At 41.9% G+C, this 24639-nt stretch overlaps 1 protein-coding gene and 1 long non-coding RNA gene across 2 annotated transcripts in view; both read left to right on the forward strand.

Moving 5' to 3' along the window:
* Window positions 1–24639, forward strand: part of LOC308299483 — a 711129-nt gene that overhangs the window by 630111 nt on the left and 56379 nt on the right. The window lies entirely within an intron of this gene.
* rabepk (Rab9 effector protein with kelch motifs) lies at window positions 18042–23453 on the forward strand. Its single transcript, XM_080743146.1, has 8 exons — window positions 18042–18182; window positions 20012–20066; window positions 20148–20302; window positions 20773–20928; window positions 21751–21915; window positions 22509–22658; window positions 22745–22894; window positions 23091–23453. The coding sequence occupies exons 2-8, from the start codon at window positions 20014–20016 to the stop codon at window positions 23312–23314; spliced, it is 1053 nt and encodes a 350-aa protein (XP_080599272.1). The 5' UTR covers window positions 18042–18182; window positions 20012–20013; the 3' UTR covers window positions 23315–23453.

A 24639-nucleotide genomic window follows, 5' to 3' on the forward strand; every position in this document is an offset into this window, starting at 1 on the left:
CCATGACACTATGTTGTCTTTAAATCAGCAGAACATCATGGGGAAAAGTCTTCATAACAAGAAAGCTCGTGTAAGTTGTTCTATGATAAAATAAAGATTCTAATACAGTTGGTCTTAGGTTTTTATTGATCTGACACTGGTGAAATCTTGTCACTGTAGGCAGCAAAGGAATTCCTGGAGTTGCCAATCCTGGTCATACAGCCGACCAGGATCAACAGCGCCCAGGTCCTCCAGAGGATGAAGAAGGTGGCCATGGTGAAGGAAACCTCAAACGAACTCCAGGCTGAAGTGGGGGAAAGGTTCAGCACAAACCGTGTGTGAGTTTCTGACTGAATGAAGGGTTTGTTACCTAGTAGTATTCAAGTTACAGTACAGCTGCATTTGAGTTTTGTAGTATCCATTGTTTTAAAACATCAAGAAGTCACCACATTTATTTATATGTTGATGTGACATGCTCTGCTGACTGCTAATAATGCAACATATAATACAGGTCAGGTATAATACAGGTTAAATGTTTTTTAAATCATTGAAAAACATTGCTTATAATGACATGCCCAAAACAGGGACGCTAGGGAGTCTGTCTGTCTGGGTTTTATATAACCAATGAAAAGTATTAATAAGAGCTTGTGACTAAATACATTGTAGCAATGCACAGGTTGACCACACAATATTCATTCTTCCCATTTAGATTCATGAAAAATGTTATATCAATTATTTTAAGCCTGATTCTAGCCATTCAGAATCCTGGTGAATCTTGAACAGAAAAACCTTTAATTGCCAAAGAGTTCCTGATAATAGGCATGTCAATCTAAGCAACCAGTAAGACTCCCTAATCGGGAGATAAGCGTCCGTTCTGGAGCAGCAGGAATGGGTGGTCCCCAGGAATTCCCCGTGAGCAGCCCCGTGGGGGTTTATTACTGTAACGGCGGTTATATTACCGGATACAATGGCGGGAACCAAGAGCCATGTTGTACATATTATGTAAATGTGCATTGAAATCCCAAAAAAAGAAATGAAAAACAGAAGAAAGAAAGTGTTTTTTTTTTTGGAGCTGTGTGAAACACAGGCTCCCTATACGTGGCTGTGTGGGTCTGTCTGTGTGTCTGTATGTAGCCTGAACTTCCTAAACTTCGGCACGCTACTAGTCCCACAGTTTTGCCACCACACACTCGCGCCATATGTCAAATCGACCGGCTTACTCGGGAATCGTAGGCTAGTAACTTGCTAAGAGAAAGGTTCAATAGTTTAATTGATATTAATTTATTAGTGAATTAATTTTCCCCATTGACTTATAATGGGAATCGCAAAAACTCACATTCAATTATTTGTCTCTCGCAAACCATAGGGGCTAGCTAGAGTTTCAAGTCTTGGAGAGGAGGTTCATAATGATTTCAAGGATTAAATAAAAAATAATTGTGTCATTTGGCCGCATGGTGGCGCCATAACACCCCACTTTACGTTTTGGCCTGTAACTCTTGAACCGTAGGTCGGAAAATTAAAAATATTTTTTCCCTGGATTCCTTGGGTCATGACGCATCTCCCCATATAGGCCACGCCCATTTGCGCCATGATAGATTTTCCGCCATCTTGAATTTCCTCCAAAACACACTTTTTGCTCCTTTTCCTACATATTTTCTTCAAATGTCACAAAAATCGGTACACATGATCCACACACACACACACACACACACACATACACACACACACACACACACACACACACACACACACACACAGCTCCACTTCACACGGGTGTGATTTTTAATTTTAATTAAAACTAATAATTCACCCTTTGTTAGCCTCCTGGTTGGTCCCTGACTGACCAACCAGCAGGCTCTATCTGCCTTGTCCCGCCCATACAACCCCATCTAACATACAGGGCGGCCATGTTTGTTTACATAACTGTAAAACATAACGGCTATTATCTCAAGAATGCCTGAACGGATTTCCAATCGTTTTTTTTTTGTTTGAAAGCTGTGAACAAACTGCACAAATCCACTCCAATGCAATCCAGGATTGCATTGGATTTTTTAGAGCTCATTCTTCTCTGTTTTTTTCCCATGCATGAGGTGTGCAAGGGTTAATCATGGCTAAGTTGACGAAAATAAGGCTTTTAAAATGCTTGGTAGCCAATAGCTAACTTCAAGCTAACTTCATCCTCTTCCTGTACATGCACAAAGGAAAGTGTTCAGGCAAGTCATGGCTGCAGGGCTTCTGCATATACCAGCATATCTCTATGGAAATGTCTATGGCACACTGGACATCCTCTAGTGGTGAAAGGGTGGCATTAAATGAGTTAAAAAGTCCTGGAATAAATTCCTTACCAAAAAGTTTCTTCACCAATGTGTTTGTAAAGGTGTCTAGTAAAATATCCCACAAAGACTGAAATTCAGTTTCCTTAGGAGAATCCATTACAGCTGATGAAAAGTTGGAGTCCCATTAAATTAACTATACAGGATAAAACACACCAAAATAAATAAGCTTTAAGGGGTCAAACTAGGGGTATTTCATGATTCTAAATCCATTTGCAAGTATTTGTTTTGCACAAAAAACATTCCTTGGGGTAAAGGCGGCTCATACGAAACTGTGAAAAGTGATGACTCATCACTAAACCATATTTGTGTGGGTCCGTTTCTAGCCCAAGGAATGTCTTTCGTGCAAAACAAATGCTTGTAATGGATTCAGAATCATGAGAAACCCCTAGTTTGACTCACATGCTACTTAAAGCTTATTTATTTTCGTATGTTTTATGCTGTATAGGTAATTTAATGGGACTCCAACTTTCATCAGCTGTCAATGATTCTCCTAGGGAAACTGAATTTCAGTCTTTGTGAGATGTGTTACTTGACACCTTTACAAACACATTGGTGAAGAAACCTTTTGGTAAGGAATTTATTCCAGGATATGACACTATTTCTGAAGATATCCCCTGATCATATATGTTTGTCATAATACAGAGGGCTTTGTCAGGGTAGAGGGTACCCATTGTACCCAACTGTCTGTGTCCCTTTTGTGCCCATATATGGAGGTCTCAATGTATGCCTATGGGCATATGGGGTTTGTTTATGGTTATGTCAGAGTCAGAATGACGTACTCTGCCTGTCTGCTGGCCCTCCCAGTAACGATATAGATATAGATCTACAAGCTCACAACACTATTTTCACTATTTATGTATTATGTTATTAAAATTGCAAACAATTAAATTGATTAGTGTGAGTAACAATGAAACCTGTAATATCTAGTACAGAACTATGAGAACTATGTTGTTGCAGGTATATAAAATAATTATTGTAATCAAGGAACGCTTGAAATAATATTGATTTGATGTTTCCTGTGATCTCCTGTGTAGCTAATGGTCGATCATGTCATTTCTTAGGCTGATCGGCTTGGCAGGTCCTGTTACTGGAGCGCCTGTGCCTGCGCCACGTTACTTCCTCTTCTTCCCAACTGTCAGAGAACTATTGAGAGCGTTGAGCGCACATGGAGCCACCATGAATCCACTGAGGATTTCATACAAGGGGCAGATGTACCCAGCCGTTGAAGGGTGGTGCTCCCTTTTTCTTCGGGTGAGCTACTAGGAACCCATCGTAACATTAATATATTCACAATGACGTTTTTAAGCAACACTGTTACTTAAAGGGCCAGTTCACCTCTGGGGCAACCAGATGTTATTTTATTGTTGATTGGGACACGATCAACACAACCCTGGCCTGAGTTATTTTTTGTGTTCAATCTGTGTTTTAAGATATTTTAGTATTTCAGCATGAATGATGATGCATTTTGCATCAGGTGATGCAGCATGATGACTCATATGATTGTGTTGATCTTGTCCCAAACATCAATAAAATAAGATCTGGTTGTCCCAGAGGTGAACTGGCCCTTTAAGTATTACCTTGTTGAGGCTTGGGACTGGGGGACTTCATTCTCTGAAAATGTACTCTACATACATACTTTGTTGTAACCTGGTGGAATGCTAACCTGCTGACACTGGTAAACTGGTCGGACCAACGGTGCTTAACCCAGTTACTTTTTTGATACACTTTGATACACCAAAACAGGTGTTCTGATTGGCATTAGTTCTATGCTAATCAGACAAATTGAAACACCTGTGTTGGTCATCAATGTGGCCATTTAGGACCACAAATGCAACCCATGAATAGAATGATGATAAAGCACACCCTCTCATTTATTTCCTGTTCTTCCCACAGGTCTACGCATCTTGGGGATTGGACGTACGTATTGATGCACCTTCACACACTCTACTTAACTAAAAGGTTGCAGTGCCGTGAACCTGCAGGACAAGTTACAATGTAGCATGTGGTTCTGCCTTATTGTGACTCTAGGGCCCATGGTTTGACATATTATGACAAATAGTGAAACTAGCTGGCCAGTGCATGATATGCTCAAAATACAGTACGGACACCAATGTTAATGTTACATGCAGGGGTTAAAGTTCTCCGTCCTGGGGACGGATTTCAGTCTTGAGGATTCCCTAGGGGCTATTTATGAGATCAGAGAAGTTTCGGAAAAAAAGAAAAAAAGCTGAACCGTCTGCGCTAAATATAATAGCATCAGTTACTACTGTGGTGCGTAGACTTGCTGGTGTGTCATGTAGTTCTAATTTAGATCAACTACTTCCTGTAAGTAGACTTAAAAATAAAACCAGTTGACGTGACTTGACTTGACTTGATCGGATTACGTTAAGCTCTTATTTTGAAATCCGCCCTACACTGAGAGGAAATGCCTCTGTAGCTACTTGTTGCTGCTGTAAGCTAACTGCGACGATGCATGCTGTTGGATATAAACAAAACATCACTTGGATTACTCGCAATAGTTTGGCTAAAGTTCATATTTATGATAGAAAACCATGCTCCTGTGGCTTAAACGATGTACACCGTTTGGAAGTTTGTTAAACTTTTTGGACCTACGATGAGTGGTGGTGTTATTATATCACGCTGCAAAGGAATAAGACGTCGCTCTGTCTGTAATGTATGGATGGATGGCAGTGTCAAAAGATGAAGTCACTGGAGTTTTACATGTAACCAAACAGCAGGTAGGCTATACTATCTAAATATGTGTTTACAGGGGGCAGCAGCAGTAATAGACAATACGCGTTTGCTTCCTACAGTCTATGGTTTGCTTATGTTCTCTGCATTAAAATAAGCAACGGAACACTTGTTATGTTTGCAAATCAGAGATTCGAGGGGATTTATTTGTCACTCACAAAAGTGCAGATGCTAATGAAATACTTCGGGGTGGTGTTTCATTGGTACCGATTAGCAACGTATCATGAATGATTGGTGTTCATGGCAATAGGCGGAGATTTCTCCACTGCATCGTAGTGTTTCTCTCATAACATTACCCACGTGTGGCATCGTTTCAGTCAGCGACGCGTTATTTGGAATTGCACATGAGTTCTGGGTGGAGCCAGCGACAATAAGGCTCGGATGTGCTCAGTGCGGTCATAAACAAATGGAGGTGGGCTTGGCTGGATGAAAAGGTTGACTGGAAAGCCGTTCAGGTCCTGGTGTCAAACGGTGAGAGAACCAGGAGCCTGTTTCTGTTGTGTGTGCAACAGAAATTTGTTATATGGCAGCATGGCAGCAACGATAAAAAGACGCTTTTCAAGCGGGGGGGGGGGGGGGGAGGGGGGGAGATACATTTCCGTCTCGGGATTTCCAAATTTGGGCAAGGTTTCATCTCGATCACAGCCCCATTGACTTCCATTATGGAAATGTATAAAGCTTAATGTGAAAATAAATGAGTGGAGGTACTTCTGTTGCCTATTGGCAGTGTACAGAATAAAATTTAGCTTGAGACAAACCCAGATTAGTCGAATTTGGGAATTTCTGAAGATTTTCAATTATGTTCACTAATATAATATTATTACTTGTAAGAGGCCTCAGGGCGACTTGGACGTCTGGCCAGTGATGTATATCGGACCAGTTACCCATATATGGAGACCCCTGGTAGCCATATATGGAGATCCATGTACTACCGGTATATATGGAGATATGCTGTGAGAGGCCACACATGCTTACTCAGTTATTCGTTATGTGTAAGTCCAAAAATGTCTATGACATCTGACATCTAGGGCTGTAATCTAGCCCTGTTTTAGGGATTCGAACTTCGGGGGGATTTTCCGAACGGACCATCGAACCTTTGATGGTTCGTTAAAAAACCGAACGTTCGAACCTTCGAACCATCGAACGTAACGTACTGTACCTTTAACCAGCTAAAACAGTGTAGGAAATGTTTTAAATGCGCTGTTTTATCCATTGAAAACGCGTGGATGCGTGGCCGCATTAACACCTAGGCTAACACTTGGAAAATCCAACCCAATCGGAGAAAATGTTGCGTAGTTTGTTGACGAACAGGCTCAATGTATAGCGGAGTTGCACGGATGATGATTAGACTTGGTGACTGCGTCGGAGCGCGTCGCGTTCGGGCTGAACTGGTCTCGATGTAACAACCCCAGAAATTGCATTATAGATCCTTTAGGGCCGGGGGTTGCAATGAAATCCATCTTTGCTCATGCTGTTTAATCTTTGGGTGCATGGATGGGTGTTCGCTGTTCAGAGCACACACGTCTCTCTCTGCCCAGCTCAGCTGCTCTCACTCTACTGTCATCAAGTGTGTGTCAGCGAGGCTGATTCGCCACCCGGTTCGCGGCCCCAAATAGGAGCGGAATTGGAGCGGAGGACGTTCCTTGATCGCTCCAAGCTGTTCTGGTGCATTTTATAACATATAACGGTCACCATTAACTGTTAGTGTTTACCGGTAGGCTTAACTTATTTCGTATTTGGCTATCTCTACTACTGTGATATTCTGAATAGGCCTATCACATTCTGATAATAATTTTTCGTGTAAAAAAAAAAGAAGAAAAAAAAGAAAAAAAACCTGAACCCATTAACACACTGGGCGCCCACGTGGTGTCAACACGACAATCTCTTTGATGTCTCTGGATGCCATGTGCCCACGACGCGTTTGACGCGTCGGTACTGTAGTTACTGTACATTGCTACAATGGTGGGCTTGGCTGGATGAAAAGGTTGACTGGAAAGCCGTTCAGGTCCTGGTGTCAAACGGTGAGAGAACCAGGAGCCTGTTTCTGTTGTGTGTGCAACAGAAATTTGTTATATGGCAGCATGGCAGCAACGATAAAAAGACGCTTTTCAAGCGGGGGGGGGGGGGGGAGATACATTTCTGTCTCGGGATTTCCAAATTTGGGCAAGGTTTCATCTCGATCACAGCCCCATTGACTTCCATTATGGAAATGTATAAAGCTTAATGTGAAAATAAATGAGTGGAGGTACTTCTGTTGCCTATTGGCAGTGTACAGAATAAAATTTAGCTTGAGACAAACCCAGATTAGTCGAATTTGGGAATTTCTGAAGATTTTCAATTATGTTCACTAATATAATATTATTACTTGTAAGAGGCCTCAGGGCGACTTGGACGTCTGGCCAGTGATGTATATCGGACCAGTTACCCATATATGGAGACCCCTGGTAGCCATATATGGAGATCCATGTACTACCGGTATATATGGAGATATGCTGTGAGAGGCCACACATGCTTACTCAGTTATTCGTTATGTGTAAGTCCAAAAATGTCTATGACATCTGACATCTAGGGCTGTAATCTAGCCCTGTTTTAGGGATTCGAACTTCGGGGGGATTTTCCGAACGGACCATCGAACCTTAGATGGTTCGTTAAAAAACCGAACGTTCGAACCTTCGAACCATCGAACGTAACGTACTGTACCTTTAACCAGCTAAAACAGTGTAGGAAATGTTTTAAATGCGCTGTTTTATCCATTGAAAACGCGTGGATGCGTGGCCGCATTAACACCTAGGCTAACACTTGGAAAATCCAACCCAATCGGAGAAAATGTTGCGTAGTTTGTTGACGAACAGGCTCAATGTATAGCGGAGTTGCACGGATGATGATTAGACTTGGTGACTGCGTCGGAGCGCGTCGCGTTCGGGCTGAACTGGTCTCGATGTAACAACCCCAGAAATTGCATTATAGATCCTTTAGGGCCGGGGGTTGCAATGAAATCCATCTTTGCTCATGCTGTTTAATCTTTGGGTGCATGGATGGGTGTTCGCTGTTCAGAGCACACACGTCTCTCTCTGCCCAGCTCAGCTGCTCTCACTCTACTGTCATCAAGTGTGTGTCAGCGAGGCTGATTCGCCACCCGGTTCGCGGCCCCAAATAGGAGCGGAATTGGAGCGGAGGACGTTCCTTGATCGCTCCAAGCTGTTCTGGTGCATTTTATAACATATAACGGTCACCATTAACTGTTAGTGTTTACCGGTAGGCCTAACTTATTTCGTATTTGGCTATCTCTTCTACTACTGTGATATTCTGAATAGGCCTATCACATTCTGATAATAATTTTTCGTGTAAAAAAAAAGAAGAAAAAAAAGAAAAAAAACCTGAACCCATTAACACACTGGGCGCCCACGTGGTGTCAACACGACAATCTCTTTGATGTCTCTGGATGCCATGTGCCCACGACGCGTTTGACGCGTCGGTACTGTAGTTACTGTACATTGCTACAATGCTACCGCAATGAACGGTGATCAAACGCCAACAATATGGGAAAAACACTACATTTCCCAAAATGCAGCGCGGTACACGTGACCAGCATGTGCAGTCCACATTCGCTCTGGTGCGGTCTCCCTGCCGCCATGTTCCTATGTATCTGACTTGAATGTAATCTGGATACAAGTAACCTCGCCCACCAGGCTTTCAGAGAGAAAGGATACAAGTAACGATACAAGTAAAGGATACAAGTAACGGAGTCTCGGTGGAGATACACGTAACATGACGGATTGCAGGATTCTTCTCCGTCTAACTTTTTCAATCACCATGTTCAATGCGCGGTCCTTTCTACCTACCGTGACACAAACGCTGTGGCCCAGGTTTGATAACAAGATGTCCTGACTGAAAGGAAACTTTATCGTAAAAATAAACAGGATATCCGTGGATTACATTTACTCGTATCATGGATACTTTCCCAGTGACGCGGCGGAGGTACCGTAACATGGCGGAATCAGGCGGATTCCTGTTCTCCTCTTTTTCAATCACCATGTTCAAAACGCGACCCTTTCTACCGCCCGTGACACACACGCTGTGGCCCAAGATTGGTAAAAAGCTGTCCCTCCTCCTGACTGAAAATAAACTGGACATACTTGGAATCGGATTACATTTACTCAACGTATTACGGCGCGAAGGTACGTAAATGACGCGTTGCCATGGGCACCAGCAAACACACACACGTCATACATCCGGGCACTCAGTGTGTTAATTTCGAACTTCGATTGCCAACGTAACGAACGAACGTTCGAATCCCCGAAGGTTCGCTTGCAGCCCTACTGACATCATACCCTTTTATGCCCATACATGGAGATCCCTGTCTATAGAACCAGCCTTAGTGTGGTATGTGGCCGATGTGGCCTGACTGAGTTTATCTGACTTCAAGCAGGTGGAAAACGATCTAAACTATTGCGCAGTGACCCATTATTTTCCCTAGATTCCAACTTCTGATAGTTCTACTATCATAGCGCAGGTAGCGCATCAATATCACTACATCAATATCACTTCAGTATGCTTAGTAAAACATACCTGATTTTTCAGGTGGGCGGCGGGCGGGCGGGTTATCACCACTCTCACGTGCAAAAAATAAATAAGAATCACCTGTTCTTATTTGCCTTTTATTCTTAATAAGAGTAGGTCTATAAGAATAAGAATACAACGTTTGAATACGCGCACGAGCGAGCGAGTTTTAAAATACGCCAGAGAGGAGCGAGGTTCTCGGAGGTTACCAATTCCGCTCCTGTTGGGGCCGCAAACCACATCTTGCCAACATTTGACACAACGTGAGCACAGCAGAGAAGATGCACAAACAATTCAGCGTGTGTCACTGATCAGGATTTCACTTATATGTCTCTGTCATCCACACAAGTCTGTTTATAGCTAAATACTTTGTGTCGGTTAAGTTATACTAGTCTGAGGTGATAGCCTGCCACCCCGTTAGTAGGCAGGGGTCCCGACAAGCCAAGGGGTCGATTGCACCAGCTTCCTCCTGCCACGAAGGGTGCCAGCATGACTCACACCATCCTTCCTAGACGATTTTGACATCTTGTTACTAATCTGTCGGTAGATAATGCCGGTCTTATATAAGGGTCATTTGTGTACGGTGTGATGTCATACTGATGTCAGCCATGTGATGTCATACTGATGCGGAGATATGAGCAGGGCAAAGGTGTGACGAGTGACCGACCGACGGACGGACGGACGGTGGAGGTTTTGATACTAAACTGCGACCTGACGGTCGCAATAACCAGCCAGTCAACGGATACGATTTGAAACAACTTTCGCAAGTGAGGCGGATTTTTTTACTGAATGAACCAACCACGCTTACCTCGAGTCGCTTAATTTGCTTGTTAAAAAGTAACATTTTATTAACTCATCTAGTGCCATTTGCGTGATGTCACGCAATAAGTACTAGAGTACTTACAGTGCCGAATGCGTGATGTCGCGCAAAAAGTAATAAATTACTGTAACGTTGAGTACATTACCGAGTAGAATGGCCGGATGTCCGGAGACGAAAATCTGCGCTGATTTGTCATCATCACGGCTCCACGAGCACACAATAGTCATCCCATAACATTGAGGTGGACGGCCGATCTCATCTTTAATGTCCATTATCTCAAAACAACACTTTAGAAGCGAAGATGGAGGCAGATGCTCGCTTATAAAACACATGTATAAACGCTCCATTGCAATCCAGCATGGCACCACGTAAACAATGATCGGTTCCGGCGCACGACCCGATGACGTCAGACCGGAAGTGATCACGCTGTGGCACTTCTGGCTTTCAAAATAAGAGAGTGCAAGCGGATGGAGCCTGCGTGAGGCACTCTGGACATCATTGCGACCGAAAATCGCGGGCACAAAATGAGTTAAAACAAGACAGTAATATGGGCACAGAATTAAAATGTTTAATAAAGTTAATTTCTCAATAATTAAAAATATATTTAATAGAATAACCAAATTTTATATTCAAAACGAATAATGGTTTACACGCCGTTTAGTCGGATAACCGAATACACGCGCACATCCCTACTTGTAGATCGGCTATTTTTGGTTAAGAGTTGTTGTGAAAAATAACTCAAGTACAGTTCAACTCAGCCAGTTGTACTGTACTTGTAAAACAGTTTGGTGCTTTGAGCTTTGTAATTTAAACACAACTAACTGCTCATTGAAGGAGAGCTCAAAGCATCAAACTGTTTTACAAGTATAGTGCAACTGAGGCTAAGTTGAACTGTAGTAGAGTTATTTTTCCATACAAGAACAACTCTTAACCAAAAATAGCCGATCTACAAGCTCCAATGCATCTTGTGGTGAGCTTGTAGATCGGCTATTTTTGGTGAATGTCCCCCAAGAATAGGGATGCTGGGGTTTGAGTGATTGAATAATAAGTATAAACGTCTATTTATTTTAAATCTGTCCTATTAATAAAAAGGAGCGTTATTGGCATGGGAAAACATACCTTTACATTGCCAAAGTTCACTAGCCTTGCATACCCAGACACTGGGGCGGTTACAAAACGATTGAACCAGTTCTGTTAATTTTCACTTCACATTTTGTGAATAAAGCCTCATTTGATCAAATTCGATAATTTCTTCATTCCATCCATAATCTTTTGGTTCAATGAGGTTTGGCCTGGCTTATATAGTTGGAAATGTGGCTGTTTTCTGTGTGTTTCCTTAATTATTAGACTTGTCATTAAGTGTGTTACAAAATCATTGTAAATGTCCAAAATGGGACCGTCATTTTTAGCTTGCGGCCCTTTGGACTTTTGGTATTTTGCTACTTAAGTTGAGTAGCCCTGATATACGGTAATGTGTTGTCATTGAGCCAACGCAGATCTTATTTAGTTCAGAGCTGATGCAGATTAATTTTTTCAGAGAAACCAACATCATGGCTCATCACTTGTTCTTTTACATGCTTTCTTCCTAGTTCTTCCTACGTCACGGAGGTGAAGAACACACGTGGAACTACGTCCTTTTGCCCATTTTGGGTGTCTTGCCATGTATGTATTGATGCACTTCACATGCATTTTGTTACTAATAGGTTGCAGTCCCAGCAAGCACGGTCAGGACCTGGACCAATCAGTGACGTCTGGATTGGGGCCAGATCACAGCCCATATGGGGATGATCTTGACGTCATTACCAGGATGTCATATGACTTTTTAGTTTGACAGGATTCATTGTTATTGTTTGTAATGTTAGTTGAAATATGAGCACATACGGTTATATTCTTGGACATATCTAACTAATGTGATATTCATCTGGCCTAGAATATCACCTGATTTCAACCAACCTGTCAATCCTGTCAAACAAAAAAGTCCATATGACGTCCTGGTAAATTGACGTCAAGATCATCCCCATATGGGCTGTGATCTGGCCCCAATCCAGACATCACTGATTGGTCAAGGTCCTGACTAGGGCTGTCACGATTATGACATTTTACATGACGATTATTTGTCACTCAAACAATTGCGATTAACGATTTAATTGTGTTTTTGTCGTTGACAATTACATTTCTGCTTTTAAGTTGCACATGGTAGATATGACACATAATTACTGACATATTTGACAACTTTATACTTAAAAAAGAACATTGATAGTGGGCCTGAACGATTTTGAGAAAAAATTGCGGTCGCCAAAATCCCAACCTGATGTACAAGTACACCCGACCGGGTTTCGAACCCGATCTCCCAGTCTCAGGGCGGACACTCTAACCAGTAACCACAAGGCCACTGAGCTGGTGAGGTGGTGACCACTGCAAATAATAACCTTTTTCCATGGTTCAATTTGTAATTTCAGCTTTTCTTTAACCACTTAAGTTCTCAGTCCTGGGGACTGATTTCAGTCTTGAGGATTCCATAGGAGCTACAGTATTTCTGAGATCAGTGCATATCCACAAAAATTAAAATAAAAAATAAATAAAAATAAGGGAGAGGTGTAGCGATGGCTGTTGCGTGAATGACAAAGTCAAAACTCTAGTAAAAGTAATCTCCAAACTAAAAATCTGTTTCAAGATACGTATGAGTATTTGAATGGGCCAGACTAACATAGAATACAACAGAACTTCAGAAGATACTTCTATAAAATGAAGCACGGATTGGCACACACAATTTCAGTGAGGACAGTTCAGAACTTCAGGTAAACACTAGCCTGATCTCAGACTAAGCTCACGCAGTAGTCTGAAACTGTGCCCTATTGTGGGAGATTTCTGGAAGGGAGGGGGCTGGGAGGTGCTTTGATTAAAAAATATATATATGACTACAGGTCTCCTCGTGAGCAACCCATGTGAGCACCTCGTCTTCTAATGATGACGCTCTGATGATGGCGTCGCTTGAAAAAACGGGCTGCGGCGCGGATTGGATATTTGTTAGACCCACCCCCACCCACCGCGCTCATTGGATCAGCCGAAAACTTTGGCTGATAACTGCCGATTCATGTACTCATGTGCTCCAGACCAGAGAATCAGTCCACTCTGAGAGTGGGCGGGGTCTAGGTAAACACGCCAAATATTGGCTTTAACCCCTGCCCTCTATACCTAGTAAACATGACCTGTGTTGACTCGGTTTGCTAGTTTTTCCCCACTACACCAAAAAAATAACCAATCTACAATTTAGCAACAGGTCTTGTTGCAGCATGTTATGAGCTTGTAGACCTGCTATCTTTGGCCAACGGTCTCCCCAAAACAGGGATTCTAGGGTTCAAGACAAGTGGTTAATTAGTACCATTGTTAACAAAGAAAGAAGTGGCATTACACAACTATTTCTGTCTAATGATGATAAAGGACACCCTCTCTTTGTTACTGTTTTTCGCAGTTCTTGGCCGAATGTTACCAGATGTGATGTTCTCAGATCTATTGGGAATATATGGTACGTACTGCATTGATGTATTTCATACACATGTTTTTACTAAAATGTTGTGCGGTGCTGCCTTATTGCGTTTCCCTTTTCCAGGGTTTAATTTATTAAAAAAAAGAGGGGAGGCTGACGCATAGTACACAATAGACACATTTCTTTCTACCCCCGTTTTCTCCCCAATTAAGTCGTTATGCCAATTGATTCCTCCCCATACAACTTTCTGTGTCACTGCTGTTTTTTTATTGAGGTGGAATAAGTTACAATAAAATAAATAAAAAGAATCGCAGAATCGCATTTAAATCAAGAATCATGATATAAATCGAATCGTCACCCTGGGTATCAAAAAGAAAGGTAAGTGAATCGTCCCACCCCTAGAGCCGTCATCCTACTCCTCTGTGACCGCGGTTTTACCGGTGAACCTGAACACAACGGTGGGGGCTGATGGGTAAGGAGGGTCGCGAGCTTATGAGAAACAACTTAAATAAGACCTTAAAACCTGGCAAAAACAGTTGCGTGCATTAGCGCAAGATGACGATAAAGGAAATCATTAAAGCTATACTGTGTAAGATGCCCAACTAGTGGTCATTAGCCCTCGCGTCGCGTCCGCGTCTTTCGGCCGTTTTTCGTTTTACCTTCAGACCCCCGCGTCTGCCTCCACCTTGCTGAGATCTATCTTTGGAGGGGTCCCTTGTTCCTGTGCGTTCAGTAATTCCAGAGATACGACTCCTTCACCCTGCCTGGTAGGCGAAATTACCTAGAGACTGGATGGTACAAACGGGCGACAACAAATATTGCAGCCATAGCGACCCCACTTCAAGATGCGCTGTGATTGGCCGGCAGTTGTATAACCCTCGCTGTGATTGGCCGGTAGTGTGATGACGCAATTTTGGCGCGAGATCCGGTCCCCGGCAAGGATCTCAGTTTACATATATAGAGAAGGCTTTACAGGCTGAAATTCACGGCGCGGATCTTCTAAAACTTTTGTGTTTTAATAGTTAGGAGAATTTTAAGATTTGTTTTATAAAAAAAGTTACATAGTACAACTTTAAATGGAAAACATTAAATGAACTTCTGAAAAGCCTACTAGGCCTTAAAACCTGGCGAAAACAGTTGCGTGCATTCGCACAAGATGACGATAAAGGAACTCATTAAATGGAAAACATTAAATTAACTTCTGAAAAGGCTTCTAAGGCGCCGTACAGACATCTGCATCACGCATCATCATCTTATCGTCTGAGAATGGCCACTGGGGGCGCCGTACTAATGCATTCTCAATGCAAGGTTGTTTGGTGTTTTGTCGTTGCCGTGTCTCTTCAAGAGCGTACAGGCTGCGGTTGAGCTAGAGACACGGCAATGACAAAAAACCAAACAACCTTCCATTGACAATGCATTAGTACAGCGCCCCCAGTGGCCATTCTCAGACGATAAGATGATGATGCGTGACGCACATGTGTGAGCGCGGCCTAAGCCTACACTACTAGCCTACTAGTAAGACTAGTGGAACCACGATCTTGCCACACGTGAATAATTGTGGTTGTAAACAATAACACAGACAATATAAATCCTTAGTGTAGTAGTGGGAAGAAGGGGTTATCATCATGGCCCCAAATAACTTTTAAATATCTTGCAATTGGCGACAGGTCTCTTACGAAATCGTCAAGAGTACCTCTCATTACATAAAGCTATATTATAACCTCTCCATCTCCATCACACACCCATCGGCCCCCACCGTTGCACTCAGGTTCACCGGGAAAACCGCGGTCGCTACTCCTCCTGCCCAATGGGTGCATCCCCCCATTCAGACATCCCCCCCCCCCCCCCATTCAGACGCTAACCCTAACCTCTATGGAGGTTTTGCCATTCCGACTAATTAGAAGTCAATGTCTGAATGGCAGAATGTCTGAATGGAGAGTAGCCCCCCTGCCAAACACTCCCTGCTGACAGGTGCCCTGTAGGAGTACGTGCAACAACAATATTATCAACCTCCGCGTCCGGCTTCCCTCCCCCAAACACGAGCCCATAGTGTTAAGACGCCGGACAAAGCTGGTTGCGGCACAGTGGATTCTAACCCACAACCTCCGTGGTGGTGGGCAGGGACTTTACCACTGCGCCTATGCCAGAACAAACCTGACCTGAGGTGGCTCTGTAATTGGTTTGCCAAAAATAGCCAATCTGCAGGTTCACACAACATGCGGCACATAGTGAGGTTCTGGATCGGCAATCATTTTTGACCAATGTTCCCCCTGGATGTTAATTATTATTATTGGTAACAAAGAAGGAGGTGACATTACACAACTATTTCTGTTTGCTGTGAAGGTCTATAATGATGATGAAGAACACCCTCTCACTGTTTTCCTCTTCTTCCCACAGGTTTTTTCTTTTTTCTCATCCTTCTCTGGGTTACCTGCGGTGGCCTCACTGCTCTTGTCCCAGATGATTTCCTTCTCTGGTTGCCCTAGAGTTTTGGGAGGAATTGAGCTTGGGAGTTTGACTTGAACCGTCGCCTTCTCTTGTGAGCCGGGCCCCCCATGGCATATGTCTCTGTCCAGGGACTTGAAAATTTCGTGAAAATGTGTACAAATCTTTGAATATAGCTTGTTTTGTGAATTGTTTTGTGTGTTGAATTGTTTTTCACGTGTTTTGAATAAAAGCTAATTCCATAATTTCACCTCTTTTTTTATTTAAATAAGGTTTGGCCTTATAGATGGAAATGGCCTTTTCTGTGTTTACCTAATTGTTAGACTATCATGGAGTCTGTTACAAAATATATTTTTAAACATCCAAAATAAGGCTTGTGGCCCTTGGACTTTGGTATTTGGCCCCTGAGCCATCAGGTTGAGTACCCCACTGTTACGGGCAAATACTGAAAGTATGTCATGTTGCTTAGTGATTAAATATTTATTTTGACCAATCTTTTACAAAAATGTCCACCACAAGCCAGCATGTCGATGACCCCTGACTCTTGTCTGAACTCTTCCTGGTGAACTGAGAATGAGTCCCAAGTCAACTCCAACATCATGTTTATTGTCAACGGTTTGGGCAATACGCACACTGGCCACATCGTGGAGCACTACATCTATAAACCCCTGTCAAACTGCTTTCAGAAGATCTGGTCCTGTTTCCTTGATGTTTTGCCATGTGACAGTTGAGAATCTGATTCCTCAGAAACATTTCCACCCTTAAGCCAGAATGGGGTGCCCTGCAAAAGGCTTCAAGTCTTAATTAAAATGCTAGTATATTTTATATATTTATATTACATTACAAACTATATTATAATATTAGTATATATATATTTATTATGTATGCTATACATTTATAATGTTGTATACTCTATACAAAAAAACTGACAGTTTGTATTTTTCACAGGTAGCTTTAAGTCAGTGCAAGTTAAAAATGTTCACCAATAGACCTTTTTTTCAAAGCAGGCATATTATTTGATTTATTGATGATGACAAAATGTCAAAATTGTGCCATAAGCCACAATTTACTAACATTATTAACACTACAAACATATTACTTAAATCTCAAATTATACATTTTACAGTACAATGTAATGTAGCATGTCTAGTTTACAAACAGCCACAAGGTGTCACAAGTGTACCACTGTTTAACCTTACGCCGGGCTGGAGAACTGCGGATCAAAAGTATCCTAGCTGGTTACTGTAGCAACAACGCTGAGGTCGGATGTACGTTTTTTGCGTAGTTAGTTTCCTACAAGTAGTGAGCAGTGTTAGCTTTGGGATGGTGTTTTTTACTGGTGTTTCAGTCCGAGTGTGGGGAAAGGGTGCGTTCGGAAATGCGCACCGGACTGCGCGGGCGTTTATCGTGGGCTTGCCCAGGCCTTACGGCCTGGGCATAAATATAACGATTGCATTCACCACGGCTTCGTAACTCGCGCGGCGCTCCGCCGGCCGCGCGGCCCTGGCCCGCTCTTCGCGGCCACTCGCGCCTGCGGCGCTCGGGGGCGAAGAGCAGGACCAAGGTCCGCTGGCCTTCGCGCCGCTTGCAATGTCGTGGACAATAAAACGAGCGCACCCTTTCATACACTCTGACTGAATCACCAGTAAAAAACACTCTCTCGTTAGCTTTTGACCAGGTAGCAACTAAGCAATACATAGCCTATATGTGGACTATCTGTTTGGTTACGGATTTAAATAATGCTAAACATGTTTGATGTAAGATAGATACAGAGTACAGGGCAAAACGTGCTTATAAATACATGGTAAGTAGACTGCTCGACTGATGTAATCTGAGTTTGATGCTATTGTAACATGCTAGCAATAGTTTTCAACTGTAATACTACAATATTGTTGTTTTGCGAGGTAAAAACAACCCCCCTTCTTCTGCTGGTGAGGGGCCTGTAGTCTTATATTGTATTAATTTATTTATTTTATATCTTTTTTTAATGCAATTGTGGATCATGGGCCGACTTGGAAGGATTGCAAAATGTAGTTAAAACATACTGTAGTTGGGTTAATATGCACAACTCTAAACCAGTGGTTCCCATCGTGTGGGTCTGGACCCCCAGGGGGGTCCCCAAATTATGTTGGGGGGTCCCCATAAACAAACCAAAAAGGTTTAAGTGTACAGAGGGTTTATGCACATTTCTAAAGTGACAATTTAAGGACTTAATAATATCTCTAATGACAAATTAAACATTGGCCAAATTGTCAAATAATTATACAGAAATTGTGAAAATAGCTACACACTCATAACGCATCGCAACACAATAGAACAGTGTTATAGCTACAAAATGTAATTTCTCAACTCTTAGTGCTTGTCAGGGTGGGTGGTCAGTTAAATGATTATTTGGGGGGCCACAGCCTGAAAAGTGATACGTGATAAAATAACTTGAGTAACACTCCTACCACAGGAAGCAATAACTTATCTTATATCCTATGTTTTTGTTGTTGTTGTATGTATGTTGTTGTTTTTCTCCACCATACATTTTGGATGCAATTCTATTTTTGTATCTTTTTAACTGCCTGGCAAAGGCTTCAAGCCAAAGTTATTGTATTTGTGAACATGTCAAGAAAATGTCAAAGATCAGTTTACTTTGTTGCATTCCCTGTGCCATAAGGATGCCCCTGTATGGTAAAAGGTCAGGGGCTTCTGGGCACTACTGTATAACAGGCTTAAATTCAAAGGTCATAATCAAGTATTAAATCATGACAAGGCCAAATCAATAGACCTTACAATATACTGTTTATAAGAAACAGGACTGCAACTAGATTATTTTCTGAGCAATTATTGAATTAATTAAGCTACCTTTTCAATCAATTGAATTATATTAAAAAAATGTATATAGCAACGTAAACGTATCGATTGACCACTTAAGTGTTATTTTTTACTTAACCACACAGTGTGTACATAACAACATTGGGGAAGGTTGCTATGATGAAATATGTCATCTCCAAAGGGTGTTGTAAATCTGGAGTCTGCAATGTGATCCTATTACTTGTTTGCTATACAGTAAATAATAGCATTATTATAATTAATGTATGTCGTTAATGCATGTCATTTCACATACACAGGGAAATAGTTGATTTGTAGCCATACATATGAGTAGTTTACAGTTTGTTGAGTTTAGGCATTTAGCAGACTCTTTTAATCCAAAGCGATTTACAATAAGCAGGTAATACACATCACTATAAGCAAGATAATATGTCAGTACATTAACAACAATATAACAAATGCATAGGAATATCAATCTAGAAAAACAATAACATATGTAGACCACGCACCTAATCAGTAAAAAACGTCTAAAACCTAAAAATGCTATCTAGCTTCATGTATGGTCATTGAGGGATAGGGAGTGTTACAGTAGTGCTATGGGTTTAGGTGGAGTCTGAAGAGGTGAGTCTTCAGTCCACGGCGGAAGCTAGGGAGTGAGTCTGTAGTTCTAAGTGTGACAGCGAGTTTATTCCACAGTTTTGGGGGCCATGCAGGAGTTAAATGATAGGTGGTATACCGCCTAATACCGGTCATACTCATGTCATTTCATATCATATATCATTGATATTGTCATCGGGTTACTTTTCTGTTCAACAGACATGGAATTCCTCCCAGTACTTGACCCTGAGGTCAAACCGAAAGAAGGAATATGGTAATTAAGTCACACTCTTGAGTCTTGATATTAGCTTGTATGCATCTTTCTTGTTTGTTGAACTCTCAGTGATGTCTGCAGGTATGCTATAATACCCAGGGGAAGTGGCCCAGGTGTTAGTGTCGGCCACACCTGCACATACATTCCCGCTGACGATGAAGGCAAAGGGAAGATCCTTATTGTGGGAGGAGCCAACCCCAATGGCAGCTTTTCTGAATCCCATGTCATAAATCTAGGTACGGGATGTTTACTGACTTTGGTAATAGTTCTCTGAAATGGATGAGTTGTAGTGTTAACAGAATATCAATGTCTTATTGCGATCCCAGGTCGCTATGAAAACCTCCACCTGCTGTCTGTCAGTCAGTCCGTCTGTCCGTCACGTCACGTCACACTTTTGGCCCTACTCTTATCTCCGGCACCGTTGCCCCTATCCATGGCTGGCAAACCACAACCTTCGCCCCTGATTTCTCACATACCCCTTTTCTAGCGCCACCATGAGGTTGCTTAGGCCAATGTGTGTATACAATGCGACCTGACAGTTGCTTATCTCCCGATTAGGGAGTCTTACTGGTTACTATATGCACTTTTTTGGCCTAGGTGTCCTCTTATTATGTGCGCAGCAGTTAAGACATACTATTCCAACCACTCTGAATAATCTATCTCTTCTATACTGTATTATTTTTTTGTATCCTTTTGGACCTACCAGATTGTCATGAGTGGGACATTCCAGAGTGGGAAGGTTTGGAGTCCAGGTATGAACACTGCAGTTTTGTGCCTGAGAGCGGCCCACGCAGTCTGTGGGTGTTTGCCGGAGCACAACCAAGTGGAAATCGCAACTGCATCCAGAACTTACAACTAACTGGTACATACAAAGCCTAATTGAAGTTATTATTTTTGTTAGATAATAATTGTATGCAGGGACGTGCTGGGCCCCTGATTCAGCCCGGGAAAAAGAGTTGGAGAGGCCCTCATTGCGTGCTATGGAGAGAGATCTCTCTCCATAGCACTGCTGCTATTCAAAGATTTGCCATTTCAGATCATGACAAGTGACAAGCCAGTGGGCCAATTACTGTACATGCGTTCTATTTCGTTGTTGTCGGGTGGAAACCTTGTATGTCCAAAACCGTTTGTTTTGTATTCATCATTTAAAAAAATGATTTAAACTAGTGAAAACAGCCGATCTACAAGCACACAACTCCTCGCACCGCGAGGCGTTGTGTGCTTGTAGATCAGCTGTTTTCACTACTTTTGTGAGACGGCCTTGTACTTGTATGATGAAGCAGGGCTTTGCTTTGAGAAAAAATGTATACATTTGAAACGTGGAGATACAAGGTTTCTGCCTGACAGTGACGATTTACTTTGTTGGCCGCCCAGCCCCCAAAGTGGAACAAAGGCAGACATTTTATTTTTATTTTTTTCATAATGGCCGGCCTGGACCGGCCGGGAATGAACCGGCCGTTCGGGAGTTGTCTCGCGTTTCCCAATGGCCAGCATGTCCCTGATTGTATGTCATGTGAAAATATGCTAAACATTTGATCAAATGTTGTATGCAGTGTTATAATGTTCTTTCATTTGGAAACTGTCTGTATTTTTGATGCACTATTTTAGCTGCCTGCAATATCATTGTTTTGCACAATCAAAAGAACAAAACATTCGATGAGCAGTCTTGTTTGTGCTAATCCAGACAGTGGGTCACGGTGGAAGACAGTGGAGGTGAAAGAGAAAGCCCCATGTCCCAGGACCTATCACACCAACTCAGCCTGCATAGGGAACAGACTATATGTGTTTTCTGGTGGTGAAGCAAGTGCTACTCCCATCTCTGATCCAAAACTCCATGTCTTTGATACAGGTTAGTGTTGGCCCTACAAAAGCACTAATGGTAGAAAAAGTCCTTTTGCACACCTACTGAAAAGGACAGGTGTGTCTACCTAAGCCAGTGGTTCTCAACCTGTGGGTAATCATCGGGGGGTCCCACGATGATTAACTTAATGTGCAACATTGTTTTCTCACTCAACAGTAAACAAACCAACATACAGTAAGTGTATAGGGGGTATCTGCACATTTCTAAAGTGACAATGTATGGACTTTTTAATACTACCTCTAAAATGTTAAATTAAACATTGGCCAAATTGTCAAATATTAGAGTCAGAAATTGTGAAAATAGCCGATCTTGCGAGGCGTTGTGAGCATGTAGATCTGCTATTTTCACAATAGAACCGTGTTATACAAATATAATGCCTCAACTCTTAGTGCTCGTCAGGGTGGGGGGGTCCCCAGTTCAAATATGATGATTTTGGGGGTTGCGGCCTGAAAAGGTTGAGAACCACTGACCTAAGCAATGTATTACATCAAGGTGAGAGTCCATTTATGCTCATATACTACAATGAGTAAAACGACTTTATGTGAATTGTTTTGTTTTTTGTTTTTGTCATCACTATTCAGTGACATCCTCCTGGTCTCAGCCAGAAACACAGGGGAAGCATCCATCTGCCAGGCATGGCCACATCATAGTGGCAGTGGACTCAAGAATCTACATCCATGGAGGCATGGCAGGAGACAAATTCCATAGTGACATGTACTCACTTGACACAAGTAAGCTCTAGCTATTGTCTGTTTAAATTCCAGCCCTAGTTTCCATTGTTTCTACTAAAGTGCCCTAACTGTAGGTCTATTTAAAGGTAACATGAAGTGGGAGAAGGTGCAGACCAAAGGAGACGTCCCTCAAGGAGTTGCAGCTCACTCTGCAGTGGCACTGGGAAAGAACATTTATGTCTTTGGGGGGATGACTTCAGATGGAGCCAGCAACTCTATGTACAGATTTCACACTGGTATGACATGTTTTGTGTAGCCCTTGTTATTCATCATTTTATGTTGATTTGATAGGATTGACTGTATTCAAAATGTTTAATTAGTTAATCTAACTAAAAATGCTTAATCTTGTTAAATTCCAGTCATAAAATCTTTTACCTTGCACAGAGCATTCACATTTGAATTTTTCTTAAAAAATCCATTCTCTACTTGCAGACAAAAAGCAATGGGTACTGATGAATTTCAAAGGGGATATTCCACCCAACCGCCTTGATCATTCCATGTGTTTATTACCTTGGACGGTGAGGGCTGATGGAAATGGTGATCTGGCCCAAGGCTCAACAGCCCCAATGGAGACATCACAGCTGGCCTTTGTATTTGGAGGGATGGACACACAGGGAGTCATTCATAGTGACTGTGTTGCAACCGTGTTAACATGATGTATGCTTAATTGCCTGAATCATTTACATACAATTTCTACTTGTTATTAAAGTATTTTACTTTTACTACTTGTGCCTGGTGTGATTATTGTAATAGTCAAAATCTACCAGTATTCTGATTGTAATCATTGCTATAGACTCTTTTCCTGTTAACAGGGCTCCCTGTCTGCTCCTTATAGTAAACCATACATACTCCGACCCATGTATCAACTGCAATGTTATTAAAATGTTCGTTCATTTAATCTCTTCCAATTTCACTTGTTTATCCTGTACGAGATCTCTTGGATTAACTTTGTATCCCAATGTGAATTGTTTAAAGATCACGATACCCCCATTATGGAGGAACTACAGTAATGATTACAATAGGAACAAGAGATTAATTTAACTTTAATTCTATAATTAAAAGTAAGTGACATCTATTTTAAAAGCGCTCTTATTCTGATAGTAAATAGTGTGTTGTTCAGTAACCGGTCTCCGTGTCTATCCAGCTCTTTTTGGTTAACAGAACATGCATGTTCATGTTTGATAACTCATACAGGATGAATGTTTACCCTCTTCTGATTATTCTCTTCTATACTAAAATTGGCAACCCACCTGAAAATGTATGTTTGTTAAAGGAGTAGTTCACCCCCAAAATAACTTTTTCTACCGATTACTCACCCCGTGGAGACTTGAGTTCAAGAATATTTTTTAGTTTGTCGCATTCCTAAGACAATAATTTGAGGCGATTTTCTAGGCCCATTGATTCCGGATGGAGACCCGAATGCTTTTGCGTCTCCGTCCGGAATCAATGGGGGTACATTTATTATAATCAAATTGTTGGCTTAGGAATGCGACAAACAAAAAAAATATTATTGAACTTGAGTAGTTCACCCCCAAAATGACTTTTTCGCTATTGATTAGTCACGCCATGGAGAGTAGAGTTCAATAATATTTTTAGTTTTTTGTCATATTCCTAAGACAAAAATGTGATAACAATAAATTTACCCCCATTCGTTCCGGATGGGGACCCGTTTCAAAACGGGTCCTTTACCAAAACAATAGCAATGATTCCTATCATAATATAGAGTTTTAACCTGTTAACAAAACATTTTAACCAATTCTTCTCAACGAGAAACACATTTTAAAATGTACCAGTAGTTCACTACCCTACAGGGAGGAGGTCTTTCCCATTTGTTTCGCCCAGGCGGACTGGATTTTGACGTATCATTTCTGTGAGCTTAGGCATAGTTTTAGTGAAGTTAAATGTTTGGGTTTAACCGCAATCAAGGCAAAACACCAAGGAAAGATCGAGTCCCCTACACCATAAACTCTACCAATTTAAA

The sequence above is a fragment of the Nannobrachium achirus genome (genome assembly GCF_963921795.1).
Source record: "Nannobrachium achirus genome assembly, chromosome: 15".
NCBI classification, from domain to species: Eukaryota; Metazoa; Chordata; class Actinopteri; order Myctophiformes; family Myctophidae; genus Nannobrachium; species Nannobrachium achirus.

Excerpts from the sequence above, each read along its gene's own strand:
- rabepk (XM_080743146.1), top strand. The coding sequence starts at position 20,014 with ATGGAATTCCTCCCAGTACTTGACCCTGAGGTCAAACCGAAAGAAGGA. Across the intron at positions 21,916-22,508 it reads ACTCCATGTCTTTGATACAG|TGACATCCTCCTGGTCTCAG; the intron begins GTTAGTGTTGGC and ends ATCACTATTCAG. Across the intron at positions 22,659-22,744 it reads CATGTACTCACTTGACACAA|GTAACATGAAGTGGGAGAAG; the intron begins GTAAGCTCTAGC and ends GTCTATTTAAAG.